Source organism: Stylophora pistillata, chromosome 1 (assembly GCF_964205215.1).
Source record: "Stylophora pistillata chromosome 1, jaStyPist1.2, whole genome shotgun sequence".
NCBI classification, from domain to species: Eukaryota; Metazoa; Cnidaria; class Anthozoa; order Scleractinia; family Pocilloporidae; genus Stylophora; species Stylophora pistillata.
This window is the reverse complement of record NC_142519.1, coordinates 7,067,501-7,082,513: the sequence shown is the minus strand read 5'-3', so window position 1 is coordinate 7,082,513 and position 15,013 is coordinate 7,067,501. Positions and strand designations below refer to the sequence as shown.

The 15,013-nt window shown below is 40.4% G+C and overlaps 1 protein-coding gene across 1 annotated transcript in view; it reads right to left on the bottom strand.

Annotated features, from left to right (window-relative positions):
• Positions 1 to 313: 313 nt before the first annotated feature.
• LOC111346383 (fibroblast growth factor receptor 4-like) overlaps positions 314 to 15,013 on the bottom strand; it is a 19,683-nt gene continuing 4,983 nt past the window's right edge. Inside the window, exons 4-14 of the mRNA XM_088762302.1 lie at positions 7,942 to 8,241; positions 7,369 to 7,512; positions 6,567 to 7,082; positions 6,188 to 6,295; positions 5,625 to 5,806; positions 4,787 to 4,909; positions 3,956 to 4,026; positions 3,244 to 3,284; positions 2,549 to 2,648; positions 2,057 to 2,156; positions 314 to 1,716 (exon numbers count right to left, since the gene is read on the bottom strand). Of these exons, the coding sequence (XP_088618428.1) occupies positions 1,672 to 1,716; positions 2,057 to 2,156; positions 2,549 to 2,648; positions 3,244 to 3,284; positions 3,956 to 4,026; positions 4,787 to 4,909; positions 5,625 to 5,806; positions 6,188 to 6,295; positions 6,567 to 7,082; positions 7,369 to 7,512; positions 7,942 to 8,241 (1,730 nt within the window). The 3' untranslated portion in view covers positions 314 to 1,671. The remainder of the gene's footprint in view (positions 1,717 to 2,056; positions 2,157 to 2,548; positions 2,649 to 3,243; positions 3,285 to 3,955; positions 4,027 to 4,786; positions 4,910 to 5,624; positions 5,807 to 6,187; positions 6,296 to 6,566; positions 7,083 to 7,368; positions 7,513 to 7,941; positions 8,242 to 15,013) is intronic.

Genomic DNA, 15,013 nt, shown 5'->3' with positions numbered 1-15,013 from the left:
TGTTCCCTGTGGGATTTAGACTGCCGGTTTGAAAGATGAGCTTTTGTTCAAGAGTTTTACGGCTTTCCATGCTACCTAAGTGTAAGGAAAGACCGCAGATTGCCACATGTTGCCTAGAATGGTTAGGTCAATTAAAGTGTCTAGCGACCAATAACGTAGCTCCATTTTCTGCCTTTAAAGGCACACACAACCCACAATTCCTTCATTCCCTCCGACGAAGGGCTAACGCTCGAAACGTCAGCTTTTGTAACCGTTACGGTGGCCAATTTACCATTTCAACTTTTTTAATATATCCAAATTATTTCGTTACCCCCCCCCCCCCCGACGCAGCCCCTAACAGTTTCTTCAGAAGCTATCAGACTTTATTCATTGATATTTGATGATAGTCGGCGATGATGCGTGTTCAAACGCGTGTGATAGAGTAAACTATCATGAACTATGATGACCGTTTTGGGGCTTTGTTTCTTTTCTACAGTCGAGAGTTTCTGCTATCAGCCATCGTTTACAGAACTTACACTAGTTTTCGGAGTATCAAAGAAGGCTTAGAAGGAGTCTTTAAGTTTCATAAAGTCTCAAATCATAAGTTAATCACTTTAATTACGCTTCATTTGACCCCATTCCAACAGCGCTTTAAAAACATAGTCAACATGGAACCAGCCGTTACCAAAAGAGCTTATTACAAAGTTCAAAAGGTATAAATCACCTGAATATTAAATCTAAAATCACGTGTAAGACTTATAAAGCTTTCTCCTCAGTTTTGTGATTTGAATTTCAGTTTACTAAACTGATACCTGTCAATATATCAATTAGCTAGTTCTAGTTTGTTGATAGATATGATTTATCTCTCTACGGTATCAACGATATGCCTTATATCATTTAGATACTCCGTGAAAATTGTCAGGTATGCTTTTAAACTCTGGCAGAGCTTTCCTGTTAGAAATTCCAACTGACTACGGTTTTCAAAAGGTAGAAATGGACTATTACGATAATCATATCGCAATGCAGTTTATACGGATGCAAATAGATTAGTCTAGACAGATAGTATACTGCAAGCATGCTCTTACCAATAAATAACTCAGTGGCACAGGTATTATATTCCCTCGCTCATAGGAAAGTATCCCAAAACGCTTAGGGAACCGGTAAGGAGTCTCCCAATAGTATGGCGTAAACAATTCGTGTCAGAACCCTCGTCAAAATCGCGGCGACTCGCTATCGTAGAGGCCTGAGAGGTCTGCTTGCGCGAATAAATGCTCGTGCCGCAGCGCTAGCCCTAATAAGAGGGGATGGGAGGGGGGGGGAAAGGTTCCAGGTTAACACAGATAATTGCTTAGGTTTCTATGAAAAAATCCAATCGAGGCTGAGCTAGTTTACTTGCTCGATGCCCTTTTTTGTTCTGCTCAATTTAGCTTTGAAATTAATGCAGGATGAACGGTTTGTTATTTTCTGTGATTCGCACTGACTAAGGTGAAGAAAACACCCGGAACTATTTGGAAAAAAGAAACGACTAAATCTAAATTTTGGGGCTTAGCAAGCACAGTAACAAACAATTTCTGAAGCGTGACGATGAAGCCTTACACATGGACCCATTTGAGATCTTGCGGTTTTCTTTCTTTTATATGTATTAGTCCAATAAAATGAGGTGCACGTGTTTGCTTTATTTTCAAAGCGTCATCAGACGTCTCCGTCACTGTCTTCTTTGATATTAATATATGTCCTCTGCAATGAATTAGTTGAAAAAAGAGGTAGTTATTGATTTTTCAAAAAAAAATTGTACGAGGCCAGGAACTATGGTTTTACATGAGTTAAATCAAAGTAAACAACGATATAGGGCCTGGGGCCGAGCAAAGGAAGGAACGAAAGGACGAGGGAATGGATGAATGGCTGCATTTGAAGGTAAGGTCAAGCAGATGGGCTTACTGGGTGACAGAGGGACGGATTTGCAATGGATGAAATCACACATGAAAAAATGCCGAAAGGTCGAGGAGGACAGAGAAGCATCGAAAGAGGCGAAATGAAGGGAAGATGTGAATACCTTTTAAATGCAAGTATTAATTACCTTGACTTCTCGCAAAAAATTACTCAGCTGCTGTACGATATCAGAAAAGGTTGGTCTCATCATAGGGTTTTCTTTCCAACAAGAGCTCATGAGCTCATATCTAAAATCAAAAAGAGCACTGATAAAAAAATTTGCAACGGATATTTTTAGCATCTTATCATGAAAAGGAGCGCAAAGGAATGAATTCGAGACGCTTGTAAAAAGATAATTAAAAATAACATTGATTTGTTAAATGTAGCATCGACCTTGACATGCAACGAATTTTCAAATCACTACAATCGACTAAATGCCTATCTTTGATTTTCAGTGTTGGTCGTTTCTCCGATGTTCAATTTAGAAAAGAAATGGGTGCTAGATGATCTTGCAAGATTTGTTTCGAACGTTGAAAAAGTGTGTTATTATTTGTCAAACGTGGAATATGAATATTTTTGAACCTTCAACATAGCAGTATCAATATCAGTGCAGGCACTTTTCAATACTTTTGAGGCTTACAGTTCTTTCGAGCATTGATCGGGGCGAGGCATACGGTATCCATTTGTAAGTCGATTTATTAGAACAAATGGTGATGTCATGTCATGGTATGGCAACTCACCTGTTTGGAAGGAAGAGGATATGACTAAGAAAAAAATTGACTCTCTGACAAGAAGTATTTCAGTAGCTTTATAAACAAATTGAGATCCGGCTCAGTCAACAAGTAAAAATTAGGAACACTATGACACATACTATTTGCGAAAGAATGAGGAGATCTGAGAGTTTACTTTGTTTTGCTTTGCTTTGCTTTACTTTCCTTTCCCTTGCCTTACTTTGCTTACTTTACCTTTGCTTTGTTTTGCCTTATATTGCCTTGCTTTGCTTTTCTTTGCTTTGCCTTGCTTTGCCTTGCTTTGCCTTGCTTTGTCTTGCTTTGCCTTGCTTTGCTTTGCTTTGCCTTGCCTTGTCTTGCCTTGCCTTGCCTTACTTTGCTTTGCTTTGCTTTTCTTTACCTTGCCTTGCTTTGCTTTGCTTTGCTTTGCTTTGCTATGCTTTGCTTTGCTTTGCTTTGCTTTGTTTTGTTTTGCCATGCCTTACCTTGTCTTGCTTTATTTTGTTTTGCTTTGCTTTTATAGAAACCACATGACGATTGCATGATTTGTGCTTCTTATGGTGTACGTCGTTTTAAGTTGCGCATAATATCACACGACACTTACCATAAGTAGCGATTTCCCATAAGACAATACCAAATGACCACCTGTGAATATCATAAAGGCACTAGTTACTAGAATGAATGAGGAACGACTACAAATGAAACAATTCAGGGTCCATTTATGTCACAGTCTTTCGGCATTTAATGTATATTCCCATAGCCAAACAGTTCGCTAAGGCATTCCTGTTATGTGGTACACGCTCTTATTTTTGTTTTGTTTTTGTTTTTGTTTTTGTTTTGTTTTTTGTTTTTGTTTTTTTGCTATTTCTATTATTTTTTTGTATACGTTTGGTGTCATTTTTTCTATTATAAAACTTGGTGCTCTAGATGCTCGATCGGAAACAAGAAGTTTCCCAGCTCATTTTGAGTTCTCATGTTGTGTTCATATGAACCAATTAGCACCATCATATGCGGGCAGGCAACCAAACAACGCAAAATGAAACCTTGGATAGAGCCATTTTTGAAAGTCAGACTTTCAGGTGACCATCAAAGTTGGATTAAAGAGGAAACATAAACAAGTTCATGAAGAATTATAGACTAGTTTTTCTCCAGTGTAAGAAAAATAGTTTCCTAACTAGCTTCACCAAAAAGGAAAGAAAGTGACAGAGGGGCAGATTGATGAAAAAATTGGAAATCATTGGTGTCACCGATACTTTGAGTTTTACGTCAAGGAGGTTTGCCGACAGTAAAAAAGAAAAAACATGATAACAACTTACACATCACTCATTGATGTAAAATTTAGATCTCGCAAAGATTCTAAAGACGACCATCTCCATGGAACTTTGCCCTATAAGAAAGAAGTATTCATGTGAGACAGTTCTTGTTTGTAGTACCCGCGTTAGAGTCTGACTCAGAAAAATGTCCCAAACAAGCATTCAGGCCCCGGTTGTTCGAAAATTGAATAACGCTATGCACCGGATAAAACTTTATCCAACGGATAATGCTATAAATTTTTCTATCACTTATCCGTCGGATAGCGGTTTATCCGTCGGATAGCGGTTTATCCGTTGGATAGCATCATCAGTTCTTTACCCTACTGGGCTAAGTTGGATAAGCGAGTTCTTTCTCACTGTTTTGAGAGTGTTTTTATTTTTCTTCTATCACTATGTGTAATTTCTGGTAAAATTCAGGGAGACGGCTACGTGGTAATGATTAGTCCTGATGATGATGATTATGATGGTTATGATTACCATGGTATCACATAAGCCTTGTATCTATTACTATCATTATTATTATGATCATAATTATTATTTATCAACAAGAAAGATGCGAACTCATAACAAAATTAAGCAAACGCGTCATAGTATAACCACGTGGTTGAGAACTATGAAATAGCTTTGGAAAATGCTCCGCACCCCCCCTTCGCCCCCCCCCTCCCCCCTTGAGATCCTTTGGCTCTTTGGAGGGGTTTGATTTAAGAAAAGATAACACTAGAAGATATCAATCTATCGTACTCGCCTACGTTATGGTAGCGCAACGAGGTTAATGAATTGCAGTTTGTTTATTCTTTATTTGGTTTTTCTTATTGTTTTCAAAAGCGTACTTACGTTGGAGGCTATGGTGTATATTCCAACATCAGATATGTCCCTGGCTAATCCAAAGTCTCCAACCTTAGCCACCAAGTTGGCATCTACTAAAATATTCCTCGCTGCTAGATCGCGATGAACGAACTGTGAGAAAAGACAATTTAACGATCTGCTGCTCAGACGATGCTTTCGAGTAACTGACTGGTTAATACCAAAGTACAAAGGATGGCTAATCGAGTGCTTTAGTCTCTTTACAGGGTTAATATTTAAGGGCAAAATTCAAAGAATCCTGACGCTTCAAAGTAAGTTCAACACGTAATTTCTAAAGGATTTTCGAAGAATGCAATCTAGACTTTTTATTTCCAAGGTGTAAAGCTACAACTCCAGGGCCCAGTTGTTCCAAGACCGATTAGCGCTAACCCAGGGTTAAAATTTAATCCAGGTTTCTATATTTCTCTGTTCAAAAGCCGTTTTAAAATAATTTTCCCAATTCTTCTTAGAGCATTCAATCAACAAATTGTAAACAAATGGAATTAAAGTGAAATTAGTTTTAAAGCTTTCAGATCTTCAAATAAATTTCACGGTAACCCTGGGTTATCTTAACCCACCTTTGAACAACCCGGCTATGTTATTTACTGCTATGTTATTCCTTACTTGATTGCAAGAAATCATTATTGATTTGAAACTCGTTCAACTCACTAAGATTTCCTGCCACGAGTGTTTTTCAGCATGTTAAAAAGTAGAAGATAATCAACATGACTCTAACTTGAGCTGCGTTCGTCATATTCAGAGCAGTCAGTTCTAATGGAAGGTTGAGAAATTTGACTCTTCATTTCTACACTCAGTCGGCTGGTCTTACCTTTCTCTCCTCTAAGTGCTGCATTCCCGCGGCTATTTGAAATGCGATTGTAACCAACTGCCGGTCATTTAGCTTACAGCAGACATTTCGATAATTTTTACTTTCCCCTGGCCCATTCTTGGCCTTCAAGAGCTTTTCCAGGCTGCCACCACAAATAAATTCAGTGATAACGAGAAGATTTCCTTGAGAAAGTGAAGCAAACACTTAAGAAGACCTCAAAGGGCTTTTATGTCGGGGGAGAATTGATCCAAATGAATGTATCCCACGCGAAATCCTTTCGAGAAATTGCTTGGCGCGAGTTATAAACAACAGTGGTGGCCGCAAATCACTACACTGCTTGTTTGTAAAAGCTGAATGTGGCTATTTGCGCTATAAAAAGGGAAATATTTCTATGAGAAGAGCTTGGGAAAAGTGAAAGTTTCGCCGACAAGATAATTCAGGCAAAAATGTCATTAGGATAGCGAGATCTTGAGCGATTTCGCGAAGGCAATTTTTTTTTTCAGGCCTCGTTTTACTATTGCTTAACTTATGTTCATAACTGCGAAGATCACTCTCTAACTTACCTCCCTCTATCCGTGTGCCAATTAAAGTTACAATATTAGGATGTTTCCCAGCTTGCTTTAAGGTCCTTATCTCGTTAAGCAAGGCTTCTTTAGCAATGGCACAAGGATCTACAGACATATAAAGAAAATACAGGGCACTCTTTCGATTGCTTCATTTTACGTAGTTCTCTTGTCGTAGTCGGCTATGTAGTAATAAACTAATGATACGGAAAAGTAGCTTTTAAAGGCTGCAAAAAGTCCTCAGAAGTAGCAGGAGTAGAATTTATTGATGCTTTCCACCAAAATGAAAAGCTTATGAAAAGAGGTGCGCTATTGTCTTTGGTAATTAATGAGTTGACATTTTCATTAGGGAGAGCACTTGTCAATCTAGTTGGTTTACCTTTAAGCTTCTTAACTGCAACATTAATCATGTTCCCGTCTTTTCTACCGTAGCGACCTTTATAGACGATACCAAATTCGCCTTTTCCGACGATTTCGTCGAGCACTTCCAGATTTTCCAAGTTTTCGCATCCTTCCTCAGTCTCTTGAGACATCTCTTTCAAATCTTGCTGTTCGTCGACATCCAGGTCAACGCTGCGATCAGAAATGACAATGTCACAGTTTGTAATCTTCTCACCCCTCCCGGATTTCTCTTGGCCACTCGCTTCTTCTATATCTTGTATCGAATCATGTGACTGGCGTACGTCAGGTGGCTTTCTTTCCCCTCCTCCATCCTCTACTGCACCCAACAGAAATCTAGCCTCTTGGTTTTCGAGGAGCGACTCATTGTTGTCCAGGTCTTTGTCTTTCCTCAAATACACCTTTGCCGCGTCTTTTCGTCTCTGCAATTCCGTTGAAGAGAAAAGGTATTTGTGGTATCCAAAAATCAAGTTTAACTTTTGACTTGGGAAAGAAACTAAAATTTTAGTATATGTAAACTTGTGCATGAGATATTTACAGAACTAAAGTGGAGGAAAGAGGAATTTAGAAAAGAAGAAGTAGGGAAAGAAATGGGCGTTTTCCCACAGGCGGCCCAAGCGTACTGCGTGTGATTTTGGGGTCTAAAGTTCATTAACGGCTATAACTAACATATAAAATTCCCTTCCACGATGGACCGAGAAGATAACTGCCCTGTGTGAGGATGTAAATATCCTGAAAGGTTCAACAGTCTCAACGCTAATAATTTGAACACCGGTATCAACGACGTCGCGTATTATTTATCTGTTTCCTACGTTTTTTGAGCCGATTCCACACAATCCAGACGATTACACAGATAAGAGCAGCAACCACAGCCCATAATACGACGATAATTGTCATCTGAGATGTTGAATTTTCTTGGGGTTCTTCTGGTAACGGATTTTAAACAAAATGTCGTAAAGACAATCAACGAAACCGTGTCAACGTTAGGATTACAAACTTCTATTGAAAATTAACACTTAGCGCGAAAAATGTAGCCGTGGAAAATTAAGAAAAGAAATATAATTTTCTCGGGAATCTATAGTCTAACATGAAAAAAAAAAACAAGACAAGAAGTGATAATGGTGATAACGATGATACTGTGTAGAATAATGATAGTAATATAATGATGATGATAGCAATAATGATCATAGTAAAGGCAACTTGTAGATGAGGATGAAGATAAAATAAAAGGAAAAGATGACGGTGAAGGATAGAAATTTAGAAAATAAAAAAAATGATTTTCAAATTCAAGCCTAGCGATTTTGATCTAAAAAATCAGGTCCTTGCAGTTGCAGTCCTTAAGATTTTTATTTTACCTATGCTCAACACAGCCACTCCTGACTGGCTGCTTCCGTCGCGGTTTTTTGCAATACACCGATATATGCCATGATCTTCCATCTCCACTTTAGTTATCAACAGCTGGCTTCGAATTTGGCTTCGGTTGGTTGAAATAACACGTGCTCTAGGGTTGTTCTTTAAGGTTTGTGTCGCATTATCCTTAATCCAGTCAATGGTTGGCCGCGGAATACCCTTAGCAGCGCAACTAAAAGAAGCATCAGAACCAATCGAGACACGTTGTTCCTCTGGATCTTCAGTTATCTCAAGTGTTTGGGTTTCTACAAATTGACATATATATTGGCATTTATTTGTATGCATGTAGCACTGTAAGATGTCTCTTTCGGCCGTTCTTGGGAATATTGGGGCCAGGCGTTGTAGGACATCTGAAAGAACACTTGTGAAGACGATTTGCTACGGTTTTCAAGACCTATTTCATGTCAAATTAAGGTTTTAAAAATCGCCATAACAAGCGTTCGCTCGAGTACACTTTGACTTCCGTAAGATTGGTGAAAATAAAGAGATCCGATCAAGCGGATTGTGATTTTGATCCAAGGATATGAATGTTTTAGAACACAAATGAAATGAGCGAAATCAGTATGTCAAGCGAAATCGACCGACCCGCTCCGTCTTAATACAGAAAATTAGGGTTTGAACTCGGTGGTAAAATGTGATAGTGAGGTCTGATTTCCTGTGGGTGTAGTCCTGAGAAGGACTGTTGTCGGTGGTGGTCACTGGCGTTTCGACAACCTGAGTGGAAGTCATCATCAGACTCAAGTGAAAAGTTGTTGTCAGTGGAATGTTCTAAGTCCGGTTCGATTCGTTTAAAATGATTAGTCAGTTTTGCCGTGATGTTATTGGCACGGCAATTAACACCAACTTGGCCCTTTCATGGGCTTCTCGACAACGTGGTAAAGCAATTGCAAAAGAAATTGAAGAATTCAAATACAAAGCTGCAGTTCCAATTGTTCACATCACACCACTGTGATAACATTAATCACACTCCTTCTTAAGAAGCAAATCACCATGGCAATAACAAGTCGTAACAAGAAAGTTGTCATCACACGAGAGGTGAAAAATTCGTGAACATTTGAATTTTTCTCTATTTTTCCGGCGCGATCGAGAAGCTATTTCAAAAGTTTTTTCCTTGAATTTTAATAGGGCTTCAATACGTTCAAAAACGATACAACCAATTAGCCTTCAGCATTTTCCCTCTGTTTTCTCGATCTATGTTTCCCTTGCTTTTGAAATAGTAACTGAGAAAATTTTAGCAAAGTAAGGAGCTAGCCAATCATCGAAATAATAAAGCTTGCGTAGCATACTTGGTGTTAAAGTGTTCGGAAGCGAAACGGAAATCAAACAAACACGTTTATTGGTAACACGATAAATGGTAACTCACGGTAAACACCAACGACCGCCAAACAAATTGCGACTCCAAAACTCAAAACTTTCGACTCCTCTCTAAGAAACTTGCACACGTCAAAAATAAAAGGTCTGCGTTATTTGCTAACGACATTTTAACTTAAAACCTCAAAGCACGCGCGCGCGAGTCACGTGCGCACAAGTTCGGTAACGTCTTCGTAAAATTTTCCCCTCCCCGCACTGGGAGGTAGTCCTAATTTGTTTCTAATTAAGTAATTAACAACTAATTCAAAGCAGAACCAGTTTGTTTATCGGTCTCACAACAGCCTTGTCACCACACGCAAGTTTAGCTACACGGGTGTGGCCATCTCGTCTAGGATACACTTCAACAATCCGTTCTAATGGCCTGCGTCATCTTGGATTATCAAGCTGAATCACAAGAACCACATCCTCAACTTTTAGGTCTCGGCATTTTGAGTCCACTTTGGTCTACTGTTAAGGGCTGGAAAAAATTCCTTGAGCCATCTCCTACACACTCATGAAATAATGTCTTGAACCTTTTGCTATCGTTGACACGGATGCAAAGTAGTGGTTTCAACGGCCTCAGGAGCGAACTTCCCCCATTCGGCCGTGCAAGAAATGGTTAGGTGTCAATGGAACATCGTCTTGTGGATCTGAACTCTGATAAGTAAACGGAGGGGAATTAAGAAGGGACTCCACCCCTGCGACACAGGTGATCAGCACCGCGTCGTTCATGTCCTGTTCTCCCACAACGGCGTGAGTGGCTTTCTTAGCAGCTTTCACCATTACTTCATGGGCTCCTCCAAAATGTGGGGCAGCTGGTAAATTGGATCTCTATGTCACTCCAAGTTCGACTGTCTTGCTATAAAAATGTTTTTGTTCTAACTGACTGACTAGTTTCTTTAACTCGCCCACTGCGCCCATGAAATTTGTGCATCTGACGCTTGTCACTTCTTTAGGAACTCCGCGACTACTGATAAAACGGGCGAAGGCGTCTCAGAACATGTCGGTATCCAGTTCTAGGCTATCTCTAGATGCACTGCCCTTGTTTCCAAGCATGTAAAAAGGCACAGCCACTTTTTCTGTTGTGGTTTTCCGCGTCCTTCAACAGTATAGAAAGGACCGGCAAAATCTACGGCTGTTTGGGCGAAGGTTTTGAAGCTGAAACGGAGCCTCATTTGCGAGAATGGGGCCATGATCTGACAAGCTGGCTTTTTTCGTCTTCTCTTTCTTTTGTTACATTCATGATCCCACTCGCAAATCTCATCGCTTGCGGCGATGATCCAAAATCTCTCACTCGACTGGCAAAAGAGGGAAGTTTACTTCAGCGGCATGATTTCCTCTCTCATGATAATGCTTCACAACAAGATTCGTCACCCAGTGTCTACGAGGCAGAATGACTGGAAATTTGGTCTCACATGAAAGAAAACCTGCGAACTTTAATCGACGATAACTGCAGATAACGCCATCGTCGTAGATGCACGGGTTAAGCTTTATCAACTGGCTTTTCTTTGGTATCGGCTTCCCCGAGCTCAAAGCTGTGTACTCGTCACGAAAAATTTTGCGTTGTGCAAAGTGCTCTACTTCTCCTTCAGCATCCTTTATTTCTTCGGGCAACAGTTCCATACTCTCATTCTTGCTGTCTCTGTTGCGCATGTTTTATAGTAGTCTTCTCACTATCGCGTGTACTCGCACCAAACGCGTACAACTGGAAGACCGTTTCGGATCTAGTCTCCACTCTTCTAGTGTGTTTCGGTGCGGTTCCTTTATGAAGATTACACGTCACGAGAGTCGCATAAGCACTAATTTATTGTTTCCTCTTCGAGTTTCTCGTCTCTGGCATTTCAGTAGGTCTATCCGTAACTTTCATCTATGACCACTAACTGAAATCATCTGTCAGCCAGTCAGGACCATTCTACAACAAGGAACATTTGGCCAACTCTGAAGGTGTGACCTTACTTGAGCACAAATCGGCTGATTCTCTTTGGTAGAGACATGCTGTCACTGCGACGGTTCAGTGAACATCTGTACCGTCAGAGTAAAACGTAACGCTCTGCATTGGTCTTTCTAGAGCCGTCAGCAACGACTGTGTTAAACGCATGAGTTCCAGTTAGGGTACTGTCATCGGGTTCAGTGGCGCCACTTTACTCTTTGCTGCAGCCAGGCGACTGGTTACATTATCGTTATCGCATCCGCAGCGGATATAGACTGCTGCACCAAAAGAATGTGTCTACCTTAGTGCCAACCAATTTTCAATTGCGTAGGGAAATGAAAATCAAATTTCGTTTTCGTTTTTTGTTTTTTGTTTTTCGTTTTTCTCTGCGCTGTGAAAAAAACCAGGTTGGACCTCACTTTTCGCTTTTTGTTCTCGTATGGAATTTGGAAAACGGATTACAAGTCAAGTCAAGCCGTTTTTCGTTTTCGTTTTCCGCCGGAGATACATTTCTTTGATGTCGCAGACGATGCCAACAGGGTTTCGACGGAAACGGACAAGAACTTTGAAAAGATCTTGCGCAACTCCTTCCCAGGATAGATCATCTCATTTAGGGAAGTGCCATGACATTTAGCGGCACAACCAAATACGATTCGTACTTTTGTTGTCGATTTATCCATTCTTACAACCAAAAAATGCGGCAAATACCATACGTTGGCTGGCAGCTGTTCGTTTGAAGGAACCTTTCGTAAATATCTGTTCTTCTTCAAATTTATTTCGTTGCTTTGTAGGCAAGGCAGTGCCATAGGTTTAGTATCAGAGAGAGCAGGTTTGTTTCCTTTCCAAAGAACGGCTATACAATATCTTCCAATTTTGTACTTGAGGGAATCCTTCCTTTTACTTAAAGCTAGTCTTTCTTCTTCTTTGAGTAAGAGTCTGCAATTACGGTCTTGCCAGACTTCTCATTTTCCCAGAATCTTTTCAAGCTGTTGTCGACATCACAACAGGATTCTTTTCTCTCGCTCCAAATAGACTCTGGTGAAGAAGGAACGAATAACGAGAGATCTTGTTATCGCGGTTTCGCTTTCGTCAGGGTCACAGGGGGTGTCCCCTCCCGTGGAACATCTGGGTGTCTCTCATCGTCAACATAAGGCAACGTTGGCTTCGGTCCAGCTTCTGATAAAACTTCACCTCAATGAAGAAGACGGTGGTGATTTTGAGAGCAACCATTGTAGTCGAAATCCACAACCAAACGAGATTCGCACTTTTACTAGCGATTCGCTAAAGGAAATTAGTATATACTAAAACAGTGGATAGCGTTGAAGGCGCGCTCTGATTGGCTAGTCAAACTCCGACTATCCTTTGCTATTTACCTCCGAGCAACTCGAGAAAAAGTGGCGTGCCGGTTTGCATCCGTGACAAGCGAATAAATCACTCAAATAACAACGAAGCAGTCCCTGAAAACACAAAGAAAGCGACTAAATTTGGTTTGGCTGTGTTTAAAGGTAATGGTAACCGGGAGTTTATCGATAAAAACTAGTGGAATAGGTTTTGTTTACAAATGCAAATTAATTGCGTAACCTCACTTGTTTACTTGAAAATCAAAGTTGAATGGTGTTTTTTACAGAATGGTTTCAAATGCAGAAAGAGTTTGCAACACCATTTGAAGAAATGTCGCCACCAGAGCTAAACAAAATGTCTTCAGAAATTTTATCTGTCAGCGAAAAAACGAGACGGCAGTTTTTACAACAAAAAATCACTTACCGCGATCCGAGTCGCGTTGGATCGTTACGCGCGGGAAAATGTTGAAATGTTGGAATCGTATGAATTAAAATCAATTTTTGGTGGTGTATATTATCTCACTGTTTTAGTATATACTAAAACGACTATTCACCTCAGTGTCGGTGGTTAGCGGTGGATATATACCTCGCCGCTTCGCGGCTCGGTAAACATCCACCATTAACCACCTCCACTTCGGTGAATAGTTGTTAAATATACCTAAAATGAGTTAAATATACAGAACAGGAAAGCAAAACGAAATGCAAATAAAACAGGCAAAATGACGCACAAATAAACGAAACTTACAACATTATATGGCGACTACGACGACTAAAACATAATGACAACGGCGACAAGAAAGCTACGGAGAAGAAGCTATACCAAACAATAGAAACAATGCATAAATAATGAACACAAAAATATGAAATGTGACGTAACCAAAAATGACTGGTGCACCTAATAAAACAACAAATATACACAGAAAAACCGAAAACGGAAAACAATATACAAAAGGCGTGAATTATTAAACGAAGGTGAGGCGTCGTGACTACAACTATCTATTCCACACTTGCGGGCAATCTTTCCCTATGACTAGAGGCTAGGCAACGGAAGCACGGCTTTCTTTCTTTCACGATCCTCCAGTGGTCATCCACTCCTCTGCCGTAAAACTCCTTGCAATACCACACCTCGTCGAAACTGTAACAGAGAGAACATGGAGGCTTAACACTACGCGGCTCTTTCTTTATTGCAACCGCATGTAAATTTTGCTTCCCACTCTGATCTTGGTATCCCGGTACTCTGGGTAGTCTGACGTGCTCGACAGGTTTCGACCCAATCCCATTTACCATTTCCGCTGCTTGTATTCGGAATCTAACTTCGTCTTTCAACTAGTCTCTGAGAGCTATGACTGATCTTTGTCTAGCGGCGCGTTCGTTTAACCAGTGACTATAATTCTCTAGCTCAGACAACTTTTTTACCAGCAGGCTGTGAAGAGTTCCATCTCGTAACTCACCGTCCCTTCCTTCGACTTGTAATTTTACCACTGTAATTCTAACAAAGTCGCCAAACTTCTCCAGCGCGTGGATATGGTTGCTTCTTATTAACAGCACCTGTTCTAGTTGATCCAAGTAGGCTCGCAGAAGCCGGCGCGTACCTCCATACTTCGTCTTTGTTATTTGTTTTGTCTCCTTGCATTCGAGGGCGGTGACTCCAAGACCACGGATGGCTTCCAAAGCGTTCCCTGTAAAGCATTGTCGTAACCTTGCCATTCTTAAATGTACTGGCTCCACTGACTCGTCTAGGAGACTTGTAAAAGGGCCCAAAAGTCTTCAAACTTTCCCTTGTCAACATTGAACGTCGGAACTGTTAACGGCTTCAACTATTGGTTTCGGTCTTTGTGGCTGCCGTGACTTTTGGACACGCGGACTTTGATCGCATTTTGACCCGCTTCAATTGTTCTTTGTACATCTCTTTCGATTGTTTCGGACTCTTCAAATGCTTCTTTTTTTGTAACTTCTTCTTTCATTGACTTTCACGTAGAATATCTCTTGTGCGTTCTCTAGGGCTGCCCACAGCAGTTCAATCACACCTTTGCTTCTATGTCCTTTATTTCTGAATCTCTTAAGCATAGTTTTTCCAACTCATGTCTGAGCTTTGTCAATTTTGTCTTTGCCTTACGTTTTCTTTTCTTAATCTCTATCAACAGAACGTCCTTTTGCTTTTGTTTGTCGACTCCACTCGGTCGATTTTTGTCGTTTTTTCTCAGTAAACTTCAATAACTTCGCCATTCTCGGATTCGATAGCCATAGCACTCAACTCCAAAACTCAACAAGCAAACGAAACCTCAAAACATAATAGCTCATACTTTGCTCCCATCGTGGTCGCCAAAAATTTTTGGAAGCGAAACGGAACAGCTATGCACCTTTGTGTCATTGCTTTTGGCGTTTTCTTGGCCCGCA